The 26,741-nt window shown below is 43.1% G+C and overlaps 1 protein-coding gene and 1 long non-coding RNA gene across 3 annotated transcripts; one reads left to right on the top strand and one right to left on the bottom strand.

The window, feature by feature from the left end:
* Positions 1-7,552: 7,552 nt before the first annotated feature.
* On the bottom strand, positions 7,553-26,599 carry brap (BRCA1 associated protein). 2 transcript variants are annotated; one of them, XM_075455437.1, is made up of 13 exons: positions 26,220-26,599; positions 25,824-25,985; positions 25,273-25,468; positions 23,585-23,774; positions 22,178-22,291; positions 21,599-21,747; positions 21,226-21,301; positions 21,002-21,140; positions 19,633-19,742; positions 19,469-19,558; positions 19,276-19,379; positions 17,624-17,763; positions 7,553-9,530 (listed from the first exon to the last, which is right to left on the bottom strand). In XM_075455437.1, the coding sequence occupies exons 1-13, from the start codon at positions 26,296-26,298 to the stop codon at positions 9,301-9,303; spliced, it is 1,779 nt and encodes a 592-aa protein (XP_075311552.1). In that variant the 5' UTR covers positions 26,299-26,599; the 3' UTR covers positions 7,553-9,300. The 2 variants fall into 2 exon arrangements, with proteins under 2 accessions (XP_075311552.1, XP_075311553.1); XM_075455438.1 differs by having other exon boundaries at positions 25,273-25,465.
* On the top strand, positions 13,138-24,698 carry LOC142372505 (uncharacterized). Its single transcript, XR_012768258.1, has 3 exons — positions 13,138-13,373; positions 14,951-15,067; positions 24,364-24,698. It is a non-coding gene; the product is annotated as an uncharacterized LOC142372505 (long non-coding RNA).
* Positions 26,600-26,741: the final 142 nt, after the last annotated feature.

Below are 26,741 nucleotides of genomic sequence, written 5' to 3'. Positions count from 1 at the left end.
TTTTCTAAACTTTACGCAAGACGCAAGCGCAAGGGCAGTTAAAAGAAGTATAACTCAGCTTTTATACTTCTTTTAACTGCCCTTGCGCTTGCGTCTTGCGCGTATGTTAATGACTCGAGACGTTTATACTTCATTTTGCTTTGTCGGCGCTTGAGTGTGCTGCGTGGCGATTCACCGCCAGGACAGTAGGTGGAGTAGCGGGTTTTTTCAATGACAAGCCTACTATGATGAAAGGAAATTCACCGCCAGGAGCTCTTCGAGTGGATTCATGCTTCTACTTCTTGTAAATAGCCGGTATTTTGTCAGATTTTCAACACCTTGGGGGTCTAAACGACTACTTTCTCGCCTGAAAATGTTTCAAATGTTGCATTTCTACATCCAAGTGTAATGAGTTTGCAATATTCTTTAATGACAAAGTTCAAGGCATTAAAAATGCAATAATTTCCACAACACAAATAACTACTCTGCAGCCAGCTAGACACCTAGAGCTGACACATTTCACACCTGTTACTGACAAAACAGTCAAAGAGACCATCTGCAGTCTGAGTTCATCAACGTGCTGCCTTGATGAGTTGCCCACTAGATTCCTAAAGTCTGTGCTGAGCAGTTTGTTACCACAACTCGCTCATCTAGTCAACATCTCACTCCAGACTGGAACATTTCCAAAGGCCTTAAAAACTGCTGTCATTAAGCCTCTTCTAAAGAAGAGCAATCTTGATGCCACAGTACTGAACAACTACCGGCCCATATCAAACCTGCCATTCTTAGGCAAAGTTCTAGAAAAAGTTGTATACCAACAGCTTAGTGACTTTCTCCTGTCTAACAATGCTTTTGATACTTTCCAATCAGGCTTTAGGCCCCACCACAGCACTGAGACAGCTCTGATCAAGGTGACAAATGACATCCGCCTGAACACAGATGCAAGTAGAGTCACAGTCTTAGTTCTGCTGGACCTGAGTGCTGCCTTTGACACAGTTGACCATGCGATCTTATTACAGAGGTTAGAAGACTGGGTGGGAATCTCTGGTCGTGCTTTAAACTGGTTCCAGTCCTATCTGGAGGACAGGAAATATTTTGTTGAAATTGGTAACTGTGTCTCAGACAAAATGGCTATGACCTGTGGGGTTCCCCAGGGGTCAATCCTGGGACCCGTATTGTTCAATCTGTACATGCTTCCACTAGGCCAGCTAATACGCAGCTATAATGTGTCCTACCACAATTATGCAGATGACACTCAGATCTACGTGTCACTGACGGCAGGAGAACACGGGCCTGTAGATACACTGTGTCGCTGCATCGAACAGATCAGTGTGTGGATGCAAAACAATTTCCTCCAGCTAAACTCAGACAAAACTGAAATCATTGTCTGTGGCCCACAGAAACAAAGAGAAAGTGTCATCAGTCACCTTGAGACTCTCTCTCTAAAACCTAACTATCAAGTTAGAAATCTCGGGGTAATATTGGACTCAGACCTGAACTTTAACAGCCACATTAAATCTGTAACATCAGCAGCTTTTTACCATCTAAAAAACATTGCCAGAATCAAAGGAATAGTGTCTAAACCAGACTTAGAGAGACTGATCCATGCGTTTGTCTCCAGCAGGTTAGACTACTGTAACGGCCTGCTCACTGGGCTCTCTAAACGGGCTATAAGACAGCTGCAGTACATCCAGAACGCTGCTGCTCGAGTCCTGACTAGAACCAGGAAATACGACCATATTAGTCCAGTGCTCAGGTCTCTGCACTGGCTTCCTGTCGCTCAGAGAATAGACTTTAAAACAGCTCTGCTTGTGTACAAGTCTCTTCACGGTCAAGCGCCAAAGTACATCTCTGACATGTTAAAGCCATATGAACCAACTCGGGCTCTGAGAACCTCAGGGAGGGGTTTCCTGCTGGGGCCCAGAGTCAGGACTAAACAAGGTGAGGCTGCGTTTCAGTTTTATGCCCCTAAAATCTGGAACAGTCTTCCAGAAGATGTGAGACAGGCCTCAACTCTGACAATGTTTAAATCCAGGCTGAAAACAGTTCTATTTAACTGTGCATATGACACCTGAAAGTATTTTATCTGCACTCTTCACTTTTTAATTACTTAATGATTATTTTAATGGGTTTTAAATTTCTTTCTTTTTTAATTTCTTTCTTTTATTTTTTTATTCCTTTTTAATGGTTTTATTGCCTTCTTGTGATTTAATGTAGCTGTAAAGCACTTTGAATTGCCCTGTGTATGAATTGTGCTCTATAAATAAAATTGCCTTGCCTTGCCTTGCCTAAAGTTATATATTTACAGAGTTTATAGCTTAAGGGAAATCAACTTTTCAGGCCGGCTGATTTGGGCTCGGACAGGAGTGAAGTGCACTGTGTGTAAACGCTCTGCATACTGTCTGATCGATGAGTGCCGTTTTCAAGTAGTAGGCGGTTTCGACCACAGCCAGTGGCTTGGGCTTGTGTCTTGCGTAAAGTTTAGAAAATTGAGGTGACACGCAAGCACGCAAGGGGGGGCTTGCAACCGCGCAAGGGCTTGCGTTGTGTCTTGCGTCTTGTGTTGCGTTGCCGACTAAACTTCACGCAAGACGCAAGCGCAAGCCACTGGCTGTGGTCGAAACCGCCTACTACTTGATCGATCTGATAGTATGCACTTCACTCCTGCCCGAGCCGAAATCAGCCGGCCTGAAAAGCTGATTTCCCTTAAGCTATAAACTCTGTAAATATATAACTTTAGCAACATTTGAAACATTTTCATGCGAGAAAGTAGTCGTTTAGACCCCCAAGGTGTTGAAAATCTGACAAAATACCGGCTATTTACAAGAAGAAGAAGAAGCATGAATCTATGGAAGAGAGACTTGCCAAAGAGCTCCTGGCGGTGAATTTCCTTTCATCGTAGTAGGCTTGTCATTGAAAAAACCCGCTACTCCACCTACTGTCCTGGCGGTGAATCGCCACGCAGCACACGCAACCGCCGACAAAGCTAAATGAAGCATAAACGTCTCGAGCCATTAACATACGCGCAAGTATAACTCAGCCTTAAAGCTTCACATTTAACGTCTAATCATGAGGCTGAGATATATGGAGCGTCTCATTTTCACTGTAATAGAAGAACTGCATTTTAAAAGACTGTCAAAATCAGTCCTTTAAAACAACTACCTCTAAAGGTGTCAACCAGAAACAATGCACAGAACAATCCTGGGAAACCAGCTCTTCTGTAAGCGCAGCTGGAAAAGTGGCCTTTCTGCTGGGTGACAATGAGCTTTTACAATATTCTGTTTTTACCCCACTGGTCATGTTATTCATGAGATCTTTGCTGTGTTTGTGGAAAAGCAGATGAATATATTCATTATATAGCTATATATAAAAAAACAGATCTGTAACGCTGCAGGCCACGTGGATATAAATAGAAGAGGTGCAACATATTTGAATAGTGACTCATCTGCCTAAAACTGCAGGTAACGATCAATCGTATTACATGCTGCACTTCACAAGCATGGGGGGAGCTGCGTGAACAACATCCTGTTTACTGATGTTTGTTGTTTAGCAGCACAGAGGTGGTGATGGGGGGGCCAAATATCACGATAAGTTTAATTTCTCCTCTATGTGAAAGGTTAAAGAGAGGGTTAGAGATGCTGAATAAAAACATGTTACATGGAAAGTATTTTTCTAGATCAACTGGGTATAAATTATTGTGTGAGCCAATTAATTCAAATGTAGAAGAAACTGCAACTTTTACATTTTTCCTGATTTAAGGTCTTTATGGTCGGCCCAAAGCTTTGAAATGAACTTTCTGCAGGATTGAATGGAATAAGTGTGTTTTGTCAAACTCGCTCTGCTGTCAGTGCTTTGTATACATTACACGCTCACACTGTAGCTCTCAAAACAACACCGAACACAACCTTTGAGCCGTTTTGTAAAAATCCTGCAAGAATTACTGTACTGTGCAAAAGTCTGCATATTTCCAGGAAAACAGGAAATATGAGCAGTGATTAATAGAAACATGGTCGAACATAAATAAACAGCTTTAAAGTGAATATCTGCTCTGAGCTCCTTTCTCCTCCAACACAGCCTGAACCCTCTCAGACGAGCTTTCTGTCCTTTCTTTAAGAAGTCTTCAGGAATAGTTCTCCAGGCTTCTTGAAGGACATCCCAAAGCTCTTATTTGGATGTGGGCTGCCTTTTGTTCCATTCTCTGCCAACATGATCCTACACTGCTTCAGTAATGTTGAACTCCGGGAGGATTCATCCCTTCATTTCTGATGAGGCTTGGGCCAACAGCAGATGGATCAGCTGAAGGTCCAGATGCATCTCTCAGCTCCTGTGTCAGGTCTTTGCTGGATTTTTTCCTCTTTCTTAAGGACATCACTTTCAGATCCTGTTCATCTGCTGTAGATAGTTCTTTAGGCCTGACACTTCTTCTTTTGTCCTCCACTTGTCCAGTTTCCTCAAATGTTTTAAGGACACACTGCACACCATGCTGAGATATGCCAAGTTTTCAGCTAACAGCTCTCTGGGAATCACCTTGTTGCTGCAGAAATCCTGTTTTCTGTCTGTCAAACTGTGTTATCTTTGCTGTTTTTCATAGATCAAACTAAAGAAATGGGAACAAATGATGTGTCTCTGTGACAGGCTGCTAGTAACAAAGTGCCTAAAGATTCAATCTAAAAGTGGCTTCTTTGCTAAGTTGTCTGTTATGTGTGGACACAACACTGGTTCATCCCTTGAGTTCGGAGCCTTTTTTCTGCTTGAATGATTCAGATTCAGGTCAGAGTTAAGTGAATTAACAAAGAAAAACACGTTCCTCTGAAAATGCTCAGGTACAAGGACTGAAAATGAGTGAAAAAAAGCAGAAAATGTCCAAAGAAAAACTCTGAAAGACCTTCAGGCTATGTACACACGTAGCTGGGTATTTTTAAAACCGAATGTTTCCCCCCCTCCATTTATAAAATAATTTGTATCCACATTACCTCGTTTTCGAAAAAAAAAAACACCTTCCACACATAACTGAACATCTGCGTTTTCACCTGTCTTGACAACCCAAATGCATTTGCTGTTTTGCGCAATCTGCCCTCGTCAGCTAAATAATAAAGTGTGCACGCAACTTTTTTGAGCACACTGACAGGTGATCGCATGACAGTGGACTGCCCCTCGATATGAGGACGTAATAATTCCGACAGCGACAGGAGTGAGTACAACTTGGGCGTGTAAAATCAAGGCAGTAAACAGGCGCCTGCACAATAATAAGCACCACAGTTCTCAAGGCATCCATGCTTCTTCAGTAAACAAAGGTCGCACTTTAGACTTTAAAGCAGATTTGTTGTTGTTTTGGCGCATATTGTGACGTTCGAAAACGCAAAACCCCGGTTAGCTCCGTCTACACGCAGCTGCATAAACGGAGTTTTCAAAAATCTTCACTTTGCCCGGAGTTTTTAAAAACATTCGTTTACGATGCGTTTTTATGCGTTTTCATGTGGATGACAGGTCCAAACGTTGAAAAATATATTCATTTTAGCAGATACCCGGTTACGTGTGGATGGGGCCTCAGAAAGCTGGAGAACTATTGTTCAAGACCACTTTAAAGGTGATAGAGAAAGGTTGAATTGGGCCATTAATCCTTGTTCTGTGATGTGATATGTAGCCCAAAAAAAATTGGTTGGGTCTGTAATGGCTCAGAACCTCCCTAAAAGGCTCTCTGAAACAGCTGTTACTATGCTGGGTTTAGAAGGCGTCGTTTGCCCTTATTGGCGTCGTTTCAGAGCTTATCTGGCAACCTCATTATGAAATGCAGATAGGTGTTGGCGCTATTCGGTTGCCGGTGCTTGATTGGCTGCCCTTGCTCTCACTGAAAACAGAGCTATAGAGTAATACACTGACTGAAAAGAAAGCTCATTCCCTTTAGATGAACAAGCCAGAGCTAACGTGCAATTCTTACAACAGGAATATGGCACAACACACATTTAAAACAAAATAAAATGTGATACTTACAGGCTGTACTGATTGCTGGGGTTGATTTTGTTGCAAAGTCGGAACTGACCTTCTACTGAGCATTAAATTCCGACTGAAGCCTGCTCGGAATCGTGCAAGGTTTGTAAAACTGTACTCCGTGAAATGCGCAGAGCAAAGGAAAAGTCGGCGGTTGTATGTACTGGGGATACTGTTAAAATTAAATAAAAGCCATTGATCGTGAACATTGCTTTCCGGGGGAAGAATATGTAACGATCGTAGTCCGCTGTCACAGCCTTGGAAGGCACACCTGTTCCTGTTTCTCGCCGAAGGGGCGTGTCTAAAAGGGGGTGGCTGTGGATTTGGGTGTGGGGGTGGCGATTGCGCCAAAAGTTACGTCACTTAATGCTCAAACACGGATTTGCCCATTTTCTGGCGGCAATTCAAAAAAGGGGGAGTACTTGAAACAGGTTCTGACACTTGCTGGCACTTCGTGTGTACTCCCCACAGCGGGGAGACTCAGAACTAACACCAAAAACGTGAAAAAGATGATTTTGATTCTCTATCCCCTTTAAAGTCTGGCTGCCTGGAAGGAATATATACAGAAATGAGGCTGGATCTGTTTTTGTTTTTTTTAAACAGGTGTGTATTCAGTTCCTCATACAAGTAAAAGTAGATCTTAACCTTCAAGTATAATAAGCAGCTAAATGTACTTTAGCGTGAAACACAGAAGCGACTCTCAGTGTTTTATATGCTGAAAAATGACTGGATAATAACTGAGGTGTTCACAGTTGAATAGGTTTAATGTTGCAGCTGGTAAAGTGCAAATAATTCAATCTTAATACCCAGAATTAAAATCAGGCCTGCAACGCGTGGCCATTTTTACAGCTGATTAAAGGCCTACAGAAAGCTGACACTATACCCAATACATAATGATAATACATACACAGAGGAACAATAATGATCGTTGGACTCTACACCAAAACATTTCATAAACGCATGAAATTTGCGATTTTGAATTTGCCGCTTGGAAATCCTTCCTGGAATTCCAGACTGAGGGCGGGGCTTCCGTGTGACGTCACAGGTGCCATGGGTTTTCCTGGCTGCCGCTATAGTATGCTTGTTGAGTGGTGAAGGCAATAAAACGTTGGGTTCAGTGCAGTTTTTATTGTGAGTAGATGTACGAAGTTCTGTGGGTGCGTGTGTTGCCCTCAGCAGCTCACACCACCGGGGACAGAGGAAGCAGAGAGACCCGCGGTCTTGTGTCTGTGTCTCCCTGTCCGCCTGCCTCCTCTCTGGTGAAATCAGCCGGAGCCATCCCGCCGTGTTTTGCTCCCTGCGGTGCGGACGCTCAGGGGGAATCCACCTGGCGGAGAGCGGACACACCGCCGGATGGTTGCCCTGAAATCAGCCGGCAGAGCGATCATCAAGAGCCCCGACGTGTGTCCACGTCATGAACACGGCGGGATGGCTCCGGCTGATTTCACCAGAGAGGAGGCAGGCGGACAGGGAGACACAGACACAAGTTCCGACCGCGGGTCTCTCTGCTTCCTCTGTCCCCGGTGGTGTGAGCTGCTGCTGCTGAGGACAACACACGCACTTCGTACATCTACTCGCAATAAAAACTACACTGAACCCAATGTTTTATATTTCCAAGCGACGTCCCACACATCGAAATTTGCCGTGAAGAAGCTGTCCAGGTCTGGCAAACTGCTGGCTTCGCTACTAGAACTACTGGGGGTTGTTCCAGCAGCTGGCACTCGCGACGTCACGCACCTGTCGTTCCAGTTTGCCAAATTCGAGTCAAATGTGGTGATAGTTTATTGGGCCTAATCAGGACTATCCAGGGGCCTAAAATTATTTTAAAATCATAAAACAATTGGTATATAAGGAATAGATCTGCTATTTCAGTTTTGTGCAAAAAAAAAAAAAATAAATAAAAAAAATAAAAAAAAAATCACCTTTCTGTAGGCCTTTAAACAGACAATTCTTTTGTGGATTGATCTAATAATAATGATTAAATCAGCTCATCAGGATTTCAGAAAATCTAGAGTCATGAATAGATTCATTTACCTTAATTTTGCAGCACATGTTCACATCCAAGAAGATTTAACAATAACATTTTTGGATTTATTAAAGAAAGACCAACGTGCTTTGGTGTTTGTCATCAGGACCATGGAAGAAGAACATGGATCTGCACTTCATGGAGCTCCTGAATAGGTTTTATTTTGCAGACTGTGTCAGACTTTAAAAACAGAGCTCCGTGGTGAGCAGATCCATCATTTCTGTTTCCATGCACCCCCCACCCCCTCGGTTGATCTTTGGACGTCTTCGCTTTGGTCTAATCAGGGAAACAGAAGAACTTAGAGGTTGAAAAGTAACAACTTATATGAAAGGTTTGAATGAAAAGATGAGTGGAAATGGTTGTTTTCAATCATAATTTATCTGTCAGGTTTTCTAAATAAACATCTAAATGAAAAAGAAAGCAACACTGTGCTGTAAAATGTACAATAATCAAAGAATAATGGAGTGAAAATAAGCGTCTGGAGCATGAGATTGACAGGTTCGTCTTTTTTTTTTTTAACTTAAATCCATTCCTCAAGAAAAACGAGTAGATAAATACCTTCTGTAAACCAGATCATAGTTTCACCTCTTCAGTTCAATGAGCTGCTCCAGCATCCTCACATCATCCCTCTAAGGTGGTTGGAAATCGCTATCCGAGATGGTGGGAAACAGAAAATATGCCTCCTGCTCTCACCCCTAACTCTGACTGCAGAGAGAAGACGAAACATTTCACCCAAAATGAGCGTTTGTCCTCCGTCTTCTCCGCCTCCGTCAACCTGAGGAGTGCCGATTCACTGAAAACTGTCAGCATTTTACTTCATGGACAAAACATAAAAAGTTTGAGTGTCCAAATGATGATAGAACCATGACTTTCCTTCACTCATCTACCAGCTTTGTTTTTAAAGAAATAAAGATATGAAACAGGCTTTGATAATAAGTTCTATTACATGGTATTAACCTGGGCACATGTGAACATATGTTTGATCAAATAAATACAATTAATGGCCAAAATAGACACTCTTCATAAAAAGAAAAGGCTGAATATATTTACATTGAAGTGATTTCTTCGATAAGTGAACATTCCTGCCAGACGCTCCGTTTTACTGCCAACAAGCGATCATTAAGTTGAAATTGAAAATTCTGCAGTAAATAACATTTCGATTTGCTTTTCTTTAAGAAGTCGAATCCTCCTCTCAGAGCGCTTTGTGAGGAACCACAATGACGTCGACACATGCTCCAAAAACACAAGGGCTGAGCCGTGTGTGTGTCCAGGCTGACAGGCAGTGATCGCTTCCAGCCGAGCTCCCCCTACTTCCTCTTCCTACCCCGACCTCTCCGGCCCCGGCCGGAGGAGGGGCCCGCTCCCCCCGAGCCCAGAGCGTCGTCGGACAGGCTGGCTGGGATGTTGATGTGCCCGTCCTGGATTTCACTGCGAGCCTCTGAGGACAGCTGTTCGATTTTCTGCTGCGTCTCCAGATAAAACATCACGTCTCTCAGCTGCTCCTGCAGCTCCGTTATAACCACATCTTTACGCTCGCCTACAGAGAAAAACGCCAAACAGCAAAAATGTTCAGGAGACAAACACAAGGGGACTGAAAAGCTTTACTCAGGACAAAACATGACATATTACACCATGTCATTATTTACTGAACTTAAATTCAGCCAAAACATAAAAGCAGTGTGTGAAAAACTAAGTGAACCTCTGATCCAGCAGCTTGTAGAAGCAGCTTCAGCAGCAGTAAGTTGAAGTAATGGTTTCCTGTGACGTTATCAGTCTCTCACATGGTTGTGGAGGAATCTTGGCCCACTCTTGTTTCCAACGTAGCTTCAGCTCATTGAGGTTTGCAGCATTGGTTTCTGCACAGCTCTCTGAAGGTCCCAGCACAGCATCTCAGTCAGGCTGAGGTCTGGACTCTGACTGGACCATTGCAACTCCTTGATTCTTTTCTTCTTCACACATTCTGTTGTAGATCTGCTGCTGTGTTTGGGATCAATGTCCTGTTGATGAGCCAGTTTCAGCCCAGCTTCAGCTGTCGGACAGACGGCCTCACATCTGACTCTAGAACACTTTGGTATCCAGAGGAGTTCATGGTGGACTCAATGACTGCAAGGTGCCCAGGTCCTGTGGCTGCAGAACCAGCCCAGATCATCAGCCCTCCACCACCGTGCTTGACAGCTGGTGTGAGGTGTTTGTGCTGATATGCTGTGTTTGGTTTCCTCCAAACGTGCTGCTGTGCATTATGAGCAAACATCTCCATTTTGGTCTGCTCTGTCCAAAGGACATTGTTCCAGAAGTCTTGTGGATTGTTCAGATGCAGCTTTGCAAACCTAAGCTGTGCTGCCATGTTCTTTTTAGAGAGAAGAGGCTTTCTCCTGCAGCCCTTCCAAACAAGCCATACTTGTTCAGTCTTTTTCTAACTGTGCTGTCATGAACTTTAACCTTTAACATGCTAACTGAGGCCTGCAGAGTCTGAGATGTAGCTCTTGGGTTTCTGACCTTGGGGTGACCTTGCTGAGACGTCCACTCCTGGGAAGATTGACAGCTGTCCTGAATGTTTTCCACTTGTGAATAATCTTTCTCTCTGTAGAATGATGGACTCCAAATAGTTTGGAAAAGGCCTTATAACCCTTCCCAGATTGATGGGCAGCAACAACTGCTTCTCTAAGATCATTGCTGATGTCTTTCCTCCTTGGCATTGTGTTAACACACACCTGAATGCTGCAGAGCAGCAAACTGACAAAACTTCTGCTTTAATAGAGGTGCTCACACTCATTGATGATCAATTAATCAGAGCATTGATCAGCATCAGCTGGCTGCTACTTACCCTCTTAGTTCCTGTGGAAGCAGTAAGGGTTCACTTAGTTTTTCACACACTGGTCTGACTTAAAACGATCTCAACATTTGATCTCATGCCTCAACCCACAGGGTGCATCAGACATACAATGAAGTGTAACAACTGTGTCACAGCAGTTGCATTTTAAACCACAAATATGTCAACACCTTCATGCAACCCTGCAGAAAGCTGCCTCATCACATTGTTACATCACTGGGTTTTATGCAACAGCCTCCGCTCTGCCCGACAGTGCTGAATATGTGCAGCGTGTTCATATCAGAACAGAGAAAAGGATTCAAACTGGTCCGTTTCAATAGTTGTCACAGATGTACCGTTACTGGCTGGTTCATAAGCAGGGACATAAAACACCACACACTTCTAGTTTGTGATCAGAAGATGATTGAAAGATAATTTTTTATGACTCATGTGTTCGACCTGTCAGAGGCAGGTGGGTGCCCTCCCAGAGGTCTTTTCACCTTAAAAAAAGTTTCCACTGGGAGGAATGTGACAATAAAGAGGAAAACTAACAGTTTAAAGGTAAGTGAGTCAGGAGTCCCTGTGATCTTTTGCTTTTCATGGACAGATAACTTTTTGATGAACTGAAATAATATCAATAAAATCATAATGAATCAGACTGAAAAGGACAAGAAGTAGCTTCATTATTTGACGTGTATTGAACTTCGTGCTTTGATACGACTTATTGTTGTGGATTCAGGCTGAGCTGAACATATTGTTTTTCCCCTCAGGGAATAATTCTGCTTACTTTGACCGTTTTGATGTATTTAGGAGACTTCTTGTCACCTAAGGAGGACGTTCTGCCTCCTGAGGCTCCAGGGAAGACCAATTAAAAACATTTTTAAGTTTATAACCACTTATTTTAACATCCAGCAGTACTAACAGAGTCCCATGTCATGCCGTGTTTTAGGTCTACACCACTTTAAGGAGGAAATATCCACTTCTTTAGCTGCTATATTTGACATAAGAAACAATCAGTACACCATCTTTCTCATTGTTAACGTCCATATTTACTTCACTTTCCTTTCTCAAGTTTCAGTCCCGTTTGGTTTAGAGCGACAGAATCATTTCTTTTAAATCACTCCTTAAAAACAGACTTTTTGGAAAGTCTTTACTGACTATTAGATTTCACTGGCGTATCTTAATTCTACATGACTTTAATGTCTTTTTATTCCACCATTTCATTTCATTCTTTGGTTTTCATGCATCATTTTACTTGTTGTATTTGTTGGCCACCCCATTTATATTTCACTTCATTTTATTGTTTGTGAAGCACTCTGTGACACTGATTTAGAACAATGCTATCTAATTAAAGACAATCATCCTATTATTATTATTATTATTATTATTATTATAATACTATGTGCTCTTGTTGGTAATAACTCCCCCCTGCTCCTGATATTAGTAGCCGTTGGCTGTAGAATAGCAAAGATTAGAGCCTCAATTGTCAATTTCCTTTAAGAAACTGAAGCTGCATTTCAAATAACTGAAAGATTTCCAGGGATTTCAGTCTTTATTGGCGTACTTTTCTTGACCAGTGGGCGACTGGAGTTCTGGAGGAGATATTTTACCTCCAATAATCAGTTCAGGTAGGGAGGAAGTATTTTTCAGTTCCCGTTTGTCGCGCCGAGGATTTCTGACTTTTTAAATGTTTTAACTTTACGTTTTACAGCAGGAATAACTGATTCAAACTCTGCTATTTGTGCCAGCTTCAATTATCTGGAAAGAAACGACACAGAGCAGGCTGTGGTGGTGACACCGGCTCAAAGGCCAAGAGGGAGAGGCGGCTGCGATCATGAGATCAGTTCTACGGCACAAACAGAAATGTGTAACTTTAACAGTTCTTCTCTTCTTGGCCTATTCCACCCTGTAGCTTTCACCTCAGTGGAAAAGCAGAAAATCCAGGGCTAATATAATCTTTTAGTTCCTTGTATATATGTGTTGTATATGTGTTAAAGTTACAAGTTATGTTTATCCAAGTGGACCTCAGAAGATTGCCTCAAAGTACCTGCTTCCTGCTTTTTATGTGCCACTCAGGAGCAAGTTCTGATGACCAAAAGCCAGTCTTTTGGTCATCCAAACCACATAAAAACAAAGTGAGAAAGGGCGTGTGTTGACCAGCTGCTGAGGAGGGGACTTCAGATGTTTTTCTGAGCAGATGCTGCTCCCACAAAAGCATTTCGCATTATAAAAATAACAAAAAGAGCATTGCCACACTGCTTTAATGCTACCGACAGCCTTTTCTAACAGAAAGAGAAAAATAGACCAATGGAGGACGTGATGCAACTCCAGCAGAGATGTAGTTACTTCCTGTGATAGGCAGCCACGCTTGAAATGAGGAAACCAGCAGCAAACGCTTAAATGTTGAAGGGAAATGTTCTGCAATACAAAAATAGATCCTGCCCACACAGTCTGCATTTATAGGAGCCAGTTTACACCAACAAATGTCTTTCCAGAAATAAGGGAGGTGCTGTTCATGTTTTACACACGTAAAACATGAAGGGGCTGATGAACAGCAGTCAGATCTAAACTGTGAGTAACAAACCGGGGGGGTTTGGTGCTCTGGCTTTGCTTACTTCATGAATTCAAAGGTTCATATCATCTGTGTGCTATGTTGCTGTTTTGTTGCTCGTTCGGCTTCGTTTGTTTCATCTGCTGCGCTCCGAGCCGATGTGTGCATTTTTCTTCTCTGGTTCAGAAAACATCCTGAAGAGTTAGTCTGGCACAGAGACAAATGATCACTGTACCGTTTGAGCCCCAAATCAGGAGAAAGTTTCTTTGAACAGATGATCGACATGAACATTAAAAAAAAAAAAAAAAAAAAACGCTCATCACCGCGCTTTAAGTCTGATAGTCATATCCCACCTCAGTGGGTCTCAGTTTCAGGTCTGTTTTGTCCCTCAGATCCAGTGAACTGAAACAAGCCAGAACATTGTATGTGTGTTTTCTTCAAACACGTCTTAGTTACAAACACATCTTCTGTGTTGGGGCGTTCTCAGTGTGAAGTGCAGCACAGCTGAGTCACACAGGAGATAATAACAACTTCTGTTGGCACAAAGCAAAGAAAAGCTTTGAAACAAGCGGAAATCTCTCACCGCTTCTGGAACTCATGTTTACTCGTTCTGTCTGCACCTGTGTTGGAGAACTGAGCTGTAGAGTTGGGTTTCAATCACTTAAACATAAAAGGAACATTTCTAATAGAACAGAAGTCCTGAACAAGTAACTTTTAATACAAATTTGATTAATTTCGTAAAGTTCAATCAATACCTGGACAAAGAATCCTTTTCTTCCTCAACTTTCACTCAAAACTCCACAACAAAGATCATCTTTTTTTAGGTCAGAGTGAAATGTCTTTCAGATTCAAATGAAAGTGTTCACGAATCCGATGGAAACACGCCGAACGTGTGTGAAAGATCACGATGCTACAAACAGATCCAGAGTGGCATGGTGCATTCGGATGCAGCATTAATGACCTTATGGGGGTTTTATGGAGCTTTAGCTCTCTAAAAAGAGAGTTTAAACTTATGTATGGATGATTTGTTTAAAGTGCACCGACATCATAACCGTGTCAGCATTTGGACAGTGAGTGAGGCTGCAGCAGGTGAACCTCTGCAAAGACAAACTCGCAGGTATAATGTCAGGAAAGACGTGAGCATTTACAGATAAGAGCAGGAGCTTTCTGAGCTGTGTGAAAGGTTGCTCAGATGACATTTAAGGAATGACCTCATCTTTACAGAGCCCGGAAAGAGAGACATCAAGAGTTTACTCACACAGCGTCGATTTAGCCTGAGTCACCAAACCAAGAGTCAGAAAAATACAAGTGTAGTCAAAATATCCCTGGTAGAACTCACAGAAACCTACACAAACAGGTATCCATGGAGGCTAACAAAAGCTGACAGTAAAACTGCGAGTAAGCGGATCTGAGGACAAACGGAACATTTTTTCTTAAAATCCTGAATCTCTCTCATTAAAAAAGTGAGAAGGCACAAAGTGTTGGTGTCAGAGTTCACGTGGACCTTTGTTTGAACGGCCCTCACCCTCAAAGAGAGGCAGAAGGAAAAATACAGGCATGTCTACAGTGTCGACCTTTAAGTTTCCATTGCCTCCAGGCAAAGTGGTGATGAAGGCCCACCTGTGTGGAATAACGCCGTCTAAGAAGAAGACTGTTGAGACATCTCCTGCCAACTTTAGAATGACTCTAAGCTGCTGGGTGGCTCGATTTAAAGGTGAAGAAACTTTCTTTTTGTGCTTTCCTTTGTCCACCTGCAGGCTCAGCTCCACGTGTTTGTTTATGATTTACATGTATCACTGTAAAGAGGAAGTAGTCCCAAACTGCAGTCCATGGGTAACAACAACCTCTTCAGGACCTAATGACCTGCATATTTCCATATTGTGAGCATCTGACAGCCGGTCATTCTGCACTTTCCTGCTCCACCGCCCGTCTTTAGTTTGGTCCCGTTTCTCTGGATTCTTCAGTCAAACTACTGTGTTTTCCAGACTATAAGTTGCACTTTTTTCCAGTTTGGCTGGTCCTGCGACTTATAGCCTGGAGCGACTTATATATAAAAATATATATAATTCAACATGTTTTTAAATGTTAATTCATACCTACTGACACGAACCAAGGAGTAAACATTGCTGTCTACACTCTCGGCTTGTGACAAATATACCAGTATGCTGCCTAAAGGCTGATTTACGGTAGGCGTCCACTATTCCGGCACGTCAAGCCGTATCCAACGCATTCAATTAATTTTCAATGAAATCCGGCCGATCGTTGTCGCCGTGCTCGCAAAGCATGCTGGGATTCCGGCACGGCGAGCGGCGGACCTGCGGCACGTCAAAAAGTTGGGCTCGGCCGGACTTTATGCAGACGGAGTGCGTTATCCAATGACAGTAGATCATGTGTTCTCCTGTGTCGCAACAGCAGCAGCAGCACAGCAGCTCTCCTCGCTCGCAGATCCGGATCCATGGTACAATATGAAATAATGTTCCATTGCTAACGATTTATACACATTAATTTCCCTCCAAAACTTCGGTTGGTTAAAATCACAAGTTATTTACTTTCCCCCGGAGCCATTCTACACGCCCCACACACCCACTGTAGTAGCAACACGGCGACAACTAGGCATCCAATCCGGCGAGTTACGTTGACGTGCCGGAATAGTGGACGTCTAGCCTTATGGTCGCTTACGGAGACCCCTCTCCGTCGACAGAGACCCTGCCGGAGACGCTCTCCGTCGCTTGCGTGCGTCGGCCAACATTCCTATCTATCTATCCGTCGAGGAGACGGCAAGGGTTGTGATTGGTCGGCTAAAAACATCATTTCCGGAATCACTTTTCCGGTTTAGCTCCTTCCTCTCAGAACAACAACACCGCCATTTTTGAAAGAGTTTACTGTGTGCCGGTCAACATTTGGTCAAAATTATTTGCATTTCAAAATCAATAAGCTCCAACTCCAACAACAGTCTTTCTCTCTCGGTCGCCATTGTTCACTGTGAGGAGTGGAACGGAGCCGGAAGGTGAATCAACGACTTTCACAATAGACGTCGTGAGATTGGGTCGTATAACGTAGCGCCGCCTACTGATCGGGAGGTGAATCGCATTGTGTATCCGACATCCCGACGGAGAACTTCGAAAGCACGGACAACGGAGACGGATTGATGGATAGCGACGGAGAAGCATACTGAGGCCTTAACTTATAACTTAAAGACAACAGAGAAAGGGGTGGTCTGTGGCGTAGTGGGCTGAGCAGGCGCCCCATGTACAGAGGCTACAGTCCTCGCTGCAGCTGGCCCCGGTTCAAGTCCCGCATCGGATGGCCCTTTGCTGCATGTTATTCCCCCTCTCTCTGCCCCCTACTTCCTGTCTCTCTTCAACTGTCCTGTCCATTAAAGGCATAAAAGCCCCAAAAAATAATTATGAAAAAAAACAAAACAAAGACAACTGAGAACGACTGGACACAAACAAAAAGAAAATCCTATTCTGCAGGTTACAAACTGCAGGTAGTAGAAAATGCAGCCAAAACGGTCATCGAGCAGCAGAAAGAAGGTTTGGAGTGAGTGAGAAACTTGTGAGGGACTGGCGAAAAGCAGAGGTTAATCTGACTGCAATGAAGAAAACAAAGAAAGTGAATCGTGGGCTGAAAGCGAGATGGCCAGAGCTGGAGGAACGAGTCCACAGGTGGCTGCTGGAACAACGTACTGCCGGGCGAGGCTCGTCAACGGTGCAGTGACGTCTCTGAGCCCTGGTACTCGTATATAAATGACTTTGCAGACGGGCCTTCTTGTTGTTACCGCTTCATGCAACGCAACTGCTTCTCTATCAGCATTGTTCTTGGATTTTGGGAAATAAATTTCTAAATAAATACGGTAAGTTTGTTTCAGGAGCGACGTGTCACACAAAGATCGACTTGTACATGAGTAGCTGGTCCAGAGCCAGTTAAACGGCTGATGTTATGACAAAGAAAAGCAGCCCAATGACGCGTCGAGCTGGAAGAGAGGAAGCTCCATTCTTTAGCACCACTGCTTCATCATTCAGGCTATTTATTACCAGTACTGAAGGATCAACAGTGAGCAGGGAAGTTCTCATGGTTCTCATTCAGTTATTTCACTTGCTCTGCAATATCCTTTTTTAGTCAAACTTCTTTTCTTTATGAAATGACTTCCGTTTTTATGCACTTTATTAAACTCACGGTGCGATGTCGATGGGTTTCACAACTATGTTACAATGACTTTCAACACACTACAAAATGTAGTTGTATGGTGGGTTGAGGCATGACTTACCGGTCTCCTTGGCCTTGCGTTCCTCCTCTGCCAGCTGTGCCTGCAGATGCGCCTGATTGGCTCTCAGACAGCGGTTCATCTCCTGCTCCTCCTTCAGCTCCTGGCTCAGTTTCACCACTCGACTGTTCAGCTGAGTGCACCTGAACATTCAAAATACAGCCCGGCTGTGAGTTAAGGCTCTAGCATGGTTGCCGCGTCTGTTAGCGCGAGCGGTGTTGATGACGTCACGATTTCGTGCCGGCTGTATATACTGGCGCAAGTCAATGCGCTAGTAGTTGCAATCTTCTCCGTCACAGAGGTGTCGCTGCTACGTTAAGGTTACCGCTAACTACTCTACAACGAAGAAAGTCGAGAAGAAAACAATGCCACTGTCAAGAGCAGGAATACTGTCATCAATGATACTGCGGCAGTATTCGGATCATTTTAATTTTTTAATTCAGTTAAAAGAGGTGATGGTCTGAAGCCCCCGGCATCACCACTCCGAGTCTCTGCCCTCTTCTTTGCCTTCACGTATCTGTCCTGTAGCTTCTTCCACACATTCTTACAGAATCCAATTGTCATGTTCTGCCAATCTCTATCCACCAGTTTTGGGAGTTTACGTGCTCCCTGTGCAGTTTCTGTACAAACGCACCTCCTGACTGAGCCTGGTCTCACAACGGTCCATCTGGTCTGTCGTTGTTGGCGCCGCCAAGTTACAAAAATCGAGTGGTGCACGACAACGCGCTGCGCCGTCTTTTCAAGGGAAGCGCCAGGCCTGAAACGTCATTTTGACATCACGGTCCGCCACCGCTGTGACAGACGCGTGAACTGTAACTCCGGCTTTACCCCCCCCCCCAAAAGGTTCCTTTAACATTGAACAGCAGTGAGAGTTTGATTCAGCACAGCTGGGATATTTGTGCAGTTGAAGATGTGAACTAACATGCACAGAACTCGGTAGTGATTCACCTTATCAAATCTCTAACGAATTTGGATCTGTCGTGGCATGACAAGGAAACCGTTCATTACGGCAGCCCATAACAACAATACATGACATCATACACGGGATACAAGCAAAGACACACTAACTGTCATAACGGTCATATGTTTAACTTCTCAACTAAAAGCTAAATGTTCAGTAGCTGGTATGAGTTTGTATATCCACGAATCTTCAGAGAAATCTCCCCTAATCCTTTTAATTTCCTGGATAAAATTCTTGAGCATTCTGGGAAACAGGTGAGTTGCTTGCGGTTTGTGTGTCTGCACTCACTAATTACTGCACTCCTTAGATAGATAGATACTTTATTGATCCTGAAGGAAATTCTAGCATCCAGTAGCAGACATAATAAAGCAATAAAAATGTTTATACAATAATAAACACTTTAAAAACAATCTAAGAATTTAAAAAACTGTTTAAGAATATAAAATATAAAGTGACCAGTGAAGTGACACGAAAGTGAAATATAAAGTGATCAGTGAAATTCAGAAGTGTCATCACTGAGAGCTTTGTGACCGTTTTGGCAGAATTAGCTATTTAGCCTTTAACACTCTAGAATTATAATAATAATAATAATAATAATAACAACAGTCTATAATTTACACAAAAAAACAAGCACGTGGGTGACACAGTGACAACGAGCAGCCCGGGCGAGCCCACAATGTGAAGCCAAACCTACTTCTTCTCCATGTTCTGCTTGTCTTTGGTTATGTCTCCGAACCGCTGCTCCAGGTTATCACAGCGCTCCAGCGTTTCCTTAAATTTAGCCTTCATGTTGTTGATCTGAAAGATGCACGTAAAGACGACAGAAGGAATGAGCCGGAACTCCAGCCAGCGAACACAAAGACAGCGTCGTGTTTGCTCATCAGTACCTCCTCAGCCGTCTCCTTCTCCAGATGAACAATCTTATTCTCCCAGTAAATCCTCTGAGAGTCCAGCTGACTCGTCAGCAGGTACGAGTACTGCAGGCAGGAAGAGCTCGTTAAAACCGTTTCATGCTTTGGAAAGAAAGCAACAAAAGACAAAAAAGGCCCACCTCAAGCTGAAGTGCATCGATCTTCTCAGCATGGCAGGTGTCTCCTTCACATTCAAACTGCACCATCTTCCCGTCCGTCTTACTGGCCACGAGCCGATGCACATAGTTATCTGAGTTACACGAGACGGATGTGATGATTACAAAAAGATATGGGAAAAAATGGCAACCATTCATCATACTAGAAGTCTATGAAGAGAAAAGGTCAAACATTTGCTTCTTCCAGCTGGGAAAAACTTGCAGATTTGTGTCTTTATAAACTGATAATGTTAGAATTTTGGCAGTAAATGCAGTCTAAGCTTAAAAAAAAGGAAAGCAGCTTTAACGGGAATACAGTCCTGATCCAGCCCTCATTTCTTTCTGTTTCTTTCCAAGCAGCCAGACGTTCCTGCAATCCTTTAAAGTGGTCCCGATCAACAGTTCTCCAGCTTTCTGAAGGTCTTTCAAAGTTTTTCTTTGGTTTGCTGCAGTTTCACTCATTTTCAGTCCAGTCTTTGTACCTTTTTTCTTTGCTAAGCCACTTTTTGTTCCCATTTCTTTAGTTGCATCTGTGAAAAACAGCAAAGATAACACAGTTTGACAGACAGAGAAAAAAGGATTTCTACAGCTACAAGGTGATTCCCAGAGAGCTGTTAGCTGAAAACTTATCTCAGCATGGTGTGCAGTGTGTCCTTAAAACATTTGAGGAAACTGGACAAGTGGAGGACAAAAGAAGAAATGTCAGGCCTAAAGAACTATCTACAGCAGATGAACAGCATCTGAAAGTGATGTCCTTAAGAAAGAGGAAAAAATCCAGCAAAGACCTGACACAGGAGCTGAGAGATGCATCTGGACCTTCAGCTGATCCATCTGCTGCTGGCCCAAGCCTCATCAGAAATGGGCTCCATGGAAGGGTGGCTGTCAAGAAGCCGTTCTTAAGGAAGGGAAACAGGGAGAAAAGGCTGAGCTGTGCCAAAGGACACAAGAAGTGGGCTGAAAATCAGTGGCAGCAGGTCTGATGGAGGGATGAATCCTCCCCAGAGCCCGGAGCAGTGTGGGATCATCTTAACAGAGAACGGAACAGCAGCCAACATCCAAAGAAGAGCTTTGGGATGTCCTTCAAGAAGCCTGGAGAACTATTCCTGAAGACTCCTTAAAGAAAGGACAGAAAGCTCGTCTGAGAGGGTTCAGGCTGTGTTGGAGAATGAAGGAGCTCAGACTGAATATTCACTTTAAAGCTGCTTAGAAACAGTTTTTTTCTTATATACTGTATTTACATTTATGTTTTACCATGTTTTTATAAATCGCTCTATACCCCTATTTCTCATTTTCTTGGAAATATGAAGAAATGAGAGTCTCCTAAACACGCACAGCACTTGCCAAAGTGTTTTACCTCCTGCGTAATCCCAGACTCTATGATTGGTCAGCTGCATGGCGTAAGTGTGCTGCGTTTCCTCAAAGTGCTTATAGGCATGCCGGCTGACGTAGCGACCACAACCGATGTGCCCGCAGATCAAACAAATCCACAGGTTCTACAGCAAAGTTAAAAAAAAAAAGGCTTCAATTAATGACAACAAAGAAGAGTGGAGATGTGCCAATGAGGACGTTGTTATTTACCTCCTGCACTCCGCACTCAAAGCACTTGTTCTCTTCCACTGGTTCCGGTGTCTGACAGTATCTACACACCGGACACCTAAAAACACAGAACATATTCAACTGAGGTCAAAAACGTGAGCGGTGGGCCTTTGTGAAACAGAAGAATGCACGGAAAGAACAAAAACAACCGGCATGTGACATGATGCCAGAGAAATATCCAGAAGACTTAAAAGCAGGTGGCAGCATGTGATCCTCAACACTGTCAGCGATAACTGGCTGGCTGACGGGGCTACAGTTGGTTAAACGCGTCACAACTGGTGTCACCGATCAGTAATAAATGCTTCAAATGCCCACGAGTGAACACAGGAAACACTGGCTTTGGTGTCCAACTCACGAGGCATCTTCCCACCGCTGAAGACACTGGCTGTGGAAGCTGTGGTTGCACAGAGTGGTGAGGATGCCGTTAACAGACTCATCCATCCTCTCCAGGCACACGGTGCACTTTGGCAGCTCCGTCAGCTCCATCACCGGCAGACTGGCTCCCTGAAGAGGAGACAGAGAAGGGGAGGAAGGAGAGGAAACAGAGTCAAATGGGAGGAAACTAAAGACAAAGACAGGAAACTGTGCACACCTTGGGGTCAAAAGATGTAAATTTTCAATCCAAAACTAATCCTGTCCAACTGCTTTCACTCGTTTCAGTCTTTGTTCTCACTGGAGCTGATTATAAAAACCAAAACTACAAATATACTCCATTTACTTTGAAATAAAACCAAAATAAAAGGTTGAAAATCAACAAGCAACAATAGAGACCCAAGACATTTAAGATTAAATTATAATGCAAACAGATATTAATGGCTTTTTGGCTCTTAAGATTCTAAGCAGACACACATATTTTCAGGTGTTTAACAACACGTTCAGCAGTGATTCTGGGGGAGATCTGGGGTGTTCCGTCTAAAAGAACGGGTACATTTACCTCCTCAGATCTTATAACTTCCGCTCGCTCAACATAAACCAGTTGGCACACCGCTTCCTCAATGGAGTTGAACTGGCGTCCGTTACAGGCCGTGTAAAAACTGTCTGCATCCGCCTAGAAAGAAACAAACAGGGACCAGAGTTAAATCAAACCTTAGAAAACTGCTCCCGTCTCGTTCGGTCACAATATTTCATTTTTCTTCTTAAAAATTCACAGGGTTAATTCAAGTGACTTGTAAATGTAGCCTTCTGAGTAACTAACTACCAGTTTACAACACAAATTACATGAGTTTTTGCCTAAAAAAAAATTCAGGATTCCCATCCAGACACATGCTAACATATGTAGAAATACTCTGTTTTCCCATGTGAAACGTAAGAACAATTAGAAATAAACCCTCTAAAAAGGATGTGGAGGAGCATCCAATTTGGACGTGTGCTGTGGCCTTCTGAAACAGAACTAAACAAAAACAGCTCAGGAGGGAATGTGGTGGAACACGGGCAGACGTGTCGTCCTTAAAAAAGTTAAAAACTGCACTTTAATCAAATGCTAATTGGTTGAAGGTCTTCTGGAATCATCATTAAAAATCATAAATAGCAAAGACACACAGGTGACAACTTAAATCCACTCCATCACAAAACAGAGCAGATTCTTCTTCATATTTACTCAGACTGCCTCCAAGTGGCAGCAAACACTATAACATGTACAGATCCATGAATGAGGCACCAATGAAGAGCAGAAGGAGATCAATGTTACCCAAACTCAGATGGGGAGTGTGTTTTGCACTGAAAATGGCAGCTAGTGGATAAAACAGAGAGCCAAGAACAGTTAGCATCTTTTCCACGTCGTTAAACAGCATCATTCGTGAGCTTGTAACCAGCAGTGGCTGAGAACAGGTTCGGGTGATGGAGGGTTTAAGTGTTTTCCACCTTATAAGAAGAAGGCGGCAGGCCTGTTGAAAGAGAGGTCAAATGTCTCCGAAAAGCAGTTCAGTTGGCTTTAAAGTAAACACTTAAGATGATGATGACCAACTTAAGCTTCACTGATATATGTTAGAATCAGTTATTTCGTGGAAAAGCACTAAAATTTACCCCTTCAGAGAGAGAAAACCCATCTATGGACAAACTATGTTCTATAGTATTATCACCCAGGTCATTTAGGGGACAGAAACATAAGAAAACACTTAAAAAAAGTAGAAGGCATATTTTCAATTAGAATTAGAATGAAATAATCATAACAATGAACATATATGTGATCAATGTACTCACAATAAAAACTAAAATGTAGCTCAACGAACACCAAATCAACGACTGTCTTTCCTCCACGATATGCGTTGTATAAAAACAACCGAATAACCTTTAAGTATCTTTGGTAGAGGGAAAAACATGTATAATAGTGTAGATAAATTACCTGGGAACTAAATTTAATCAGAACCATGTACTGGTTAGGCGTGGAGTCCCGTATGATCTTCATATGCTCCATGACATCATTAAAGGGCGCCATGAGCTTCATGAGGTCATGGCTGGTCATGGTCGCTGGGACCGTCAGGATGCACACCATCGCGCTGCGCCTCACATCTTCAGTCAAAGACGTCATTTTGCTTAAATCAGAGAAAACAGACACCTATAAACACAGGGCCAACTGACACTTAGCTGAATGCAGGGAAATAACAGCTGGATTTGACACATCTAAATACGTCTGAGTGATTAAACGTTTCTGTGGAAGAATGAGACTCCTGTTAGTGATGCAGCCCGCTGCAGAGGAGTCTCTTTTACGAGCCGTTGGGATCCGAGATGAAAAGCTAGATGAGCTCTTCTTCTTTTTTTTACATTAAAAACAGAGGATGTACGAGCACATCCGCACCACTAAAGGGCAAGTGAGAGGCTGTAAACTGGCCAAGAAGACAAAACAGCGTGCACAACAAATCTAAAGAGGCCAAACAAACTCTGCAAACCCACATATCAGAACTAAAATTGGGTTTTTCTTCTTGTTTTTTTATTTATCTTCTCCGACATTAAGCCAACAGTCACTTCGTCTCTCCACTTTGCAGGATTTCATGTTTTAAAATGAGAGTTCATTATATCTGGACATGATGTCTTGACCCAGGCTAATATGTTAGGGTATGTGGTCAGAGGTTGGTGCCAACATGTTGTGACGTGTGTGCATACTTTTCTGGATTCGTCTTTCAGGTCGCTTGTAATTGGACTGGAAGTTGATGGCGTCTAACTTTCATTCGGCTTTGCTTCCATCTGAGGACCCAACCAGACCACGCCGAGACGTCACCCGACTGCGACGTGAGCGATAATAAGCCAAGGCTGCTTGTTGTGGAGAACTTGTAGAGTCCCTTGTTCGATTTGTTCTATGTAGGTCCCTGTATTTGATTTCGGTTTTCTTTTGTTACAGTTTGTTAAACGTCATGCTCACCCTGACGTTGAATCTAGCCCTTTTGTTTAATAACCCCAAGGCAAGGCGTAACAATAAGCAAAACCTTCTGTGTTTTCACGGCTTTTTGGAACAGAATCAATCACAGATGTGCCACATTCATTTCTCAGACTCACATCATAACATTTTCTCTCTCATACAGTAATATTCACTCTGTGGAGTCCAGCAGCACAGGAACACTGACAGCTCGAGGTGGACGACACACCGTAGAGTTCAATAAAACAATCTTATTTTGATTAGCTTGTACTAGGGTTGGGCGATAAAACAATTACAATAGCTATCGAGGAATAACTTTTCCTCGATAGCGATATGAAACATGGTCGATATACCTTTCGTTAGATTACATTCGTCCATCTTTTGACTGACAATACAAATAGCCAATGACAATGAGTATTGCGCAGCGCTGAACCAATCACGTGGCTGGAATAGAGCCATGCCAGCAGCTAGTCATGGCGTGTTTGTTTGTGCTGCTGCAGCCGTATAAAAACAGAAAATGAGTGCTCCATCTGAAGAAACGACAGAGGACACAGCCCAAGGCGTAAGGGATGACATTGTTGATGACATTGTTGATAAGAAGGGCCCGAAAGGTTCAGTGGTGTGGTGTGGTAAGTAACACTTACAAAAGGTTCATCACATCTCTAACAAGTGTGACTCACTTGGTCTTGTAGAGGTGCATGATCCCATGTACGATCTCCACTGAGGGGTTACCGCTGAAGAAGGAAATCTGATCTGGGAGCTGTTTGGAGGGGGAGTCTGGAGCAGTTCCTGTCGCAGTGTCCTGTGAAGCTCCTGTTCCCTCCTGACTGTCTGGGTCTGTCTGTGCATCCTGAAGCTGTTCGTCTCCTCCTCCTTCTAGACATAATGGGAGCAACAAGATGCGCTCACAGGTTATCGTGAAAAGGTTCAGAGTGGCAGCGGCTCTGAGGACAAGACAACTTAACTCGATAGGACGACAAAGTGTGGCTTGATCTAAACAAAACATACAACCCTGGCAAAAATGATGGCATCTCTACAGACGTGACATAAAATGTTTAATTTCATTGCTACACATCATGATCCGTAACTGCTGTATGAGAAAGAAACTCATACAAGATAGTAACTAGTGTTTTTGGAAGGTTCATGATTACAGAAATCTTTCCTCTGCTTAGTCTGAATATAAAGAACATAATACTTTTTCAACTCCAGAGGACAACAAATAAGGCCTTACCTGGGCTGGGTTCAAAGGTTTCTATAACCATGTCCCCCATGGCTCTGCTGCCAATATGCTGGTGCAGGACAGCAGCTCTCTCCAGGTCGGTCTTTCCACTAAGAGTGTGTTTGGCTGAACCCAAAGCTTTCTCCTGCAGCTCCTCCTCTGACATGCCTTCAACTGCAGATCAGTTTCAGAGAGGTATCATCAACCATCTCAACCACAGGATTTCAATTAAACAGCCTTAACACTCAGAGAACACGCTTTATTATCCACTCAAGATTTCTAAATAAAAAAAAAAGTCAAGTTTGTGAAACAATAAATGGCCTACCAGGAGACAAACATGTCATCACTGTTCCTGCTGGTTAGCTGTCAGGCTAATTGTAAAGATGAGCTTTTGAGAACATAACTCACCTGCGGAGTACTGGAAACCTCGAGGTGAAGGAGACTGGTCGGCTATTTCCAGACGGATGACAACCAGCGACACACTCATGTGTTAAGGAGAACGTGCCACTTTTTGAGAAAACAAAACAAACCGCACACAGCTGCGCAAGCTAAAACTAGCTACACGAAGCTAGCTGGATGACTAATGAGCCGTTTAACTTGCGTCCAAAAAGACTAAAGTCAAAGAATTTCCTTTCAGTTCACTTGCACATGTTCGTAATGCTAGTTGCCTTCAACGCCCATGTACACAAACATTTTTTTTTTTGTATGCTAATATAAGGTAACTCACTGCATTTTAGCCTGCTGCATGTAATAGATAAGAGATTGAGCAGTTTCTTCTTCTACGGCAGACGAGGCGAAGTTTACTGCTCTACTGTCTCCCAGTGGTCACATAACATCACTGCAGCATTTTCCCTGGTTGCGATATTCATGTATTTTAGAATACATTTTTTCTTATAGATTAATAAAACACAGAAAAAGCTCTGAATAACG

Source organism: Odontesthes bonariensis, chromosome 22 (assembly GCF_027942865.1).
Source record: "Odontesthes bonariensis isolate fOdoBon6 chromosome 22, fOdoBon6.hap1, whole genome shotgun sequence".
NCBI lineage: Eukaryota > Metazoa > Chordata > Actinopteri > Atheriniformes > Atherinopsidae > Odontesthes > Odontesthes bonariensis.
The sequence above is the reverse complement of the archived record's forward strand: the minus strand, read 5'-3'. Positions and strand labels throughout refer to the sequence as shown.

Excerpts from the sequence above, each read along its gene's own strand:
- brap (XM_075455437.1), bottom strand. The coding sequence starts at position 26,298 with ATGAGTGTGTCGCTGGTTGTCATCCGTCTGGAAATAGCCGACCAGTCT. Across the intron at positions 23,775-25,272 it reads ATGCACCTCTACAAGACCAA|CAAAATGACGTCTTTGACTG; the intron begins GTGAGTCACACT and ends CTCTGATTTAAG. Across the intron at positions 22,292-23,584 it reads TGATTAAATTTAGTTCCCAG|GCGGATGCAGACAGTTTTTA; the intron begins GTAATTTATCTA and ends GTTTCTTTCTAG.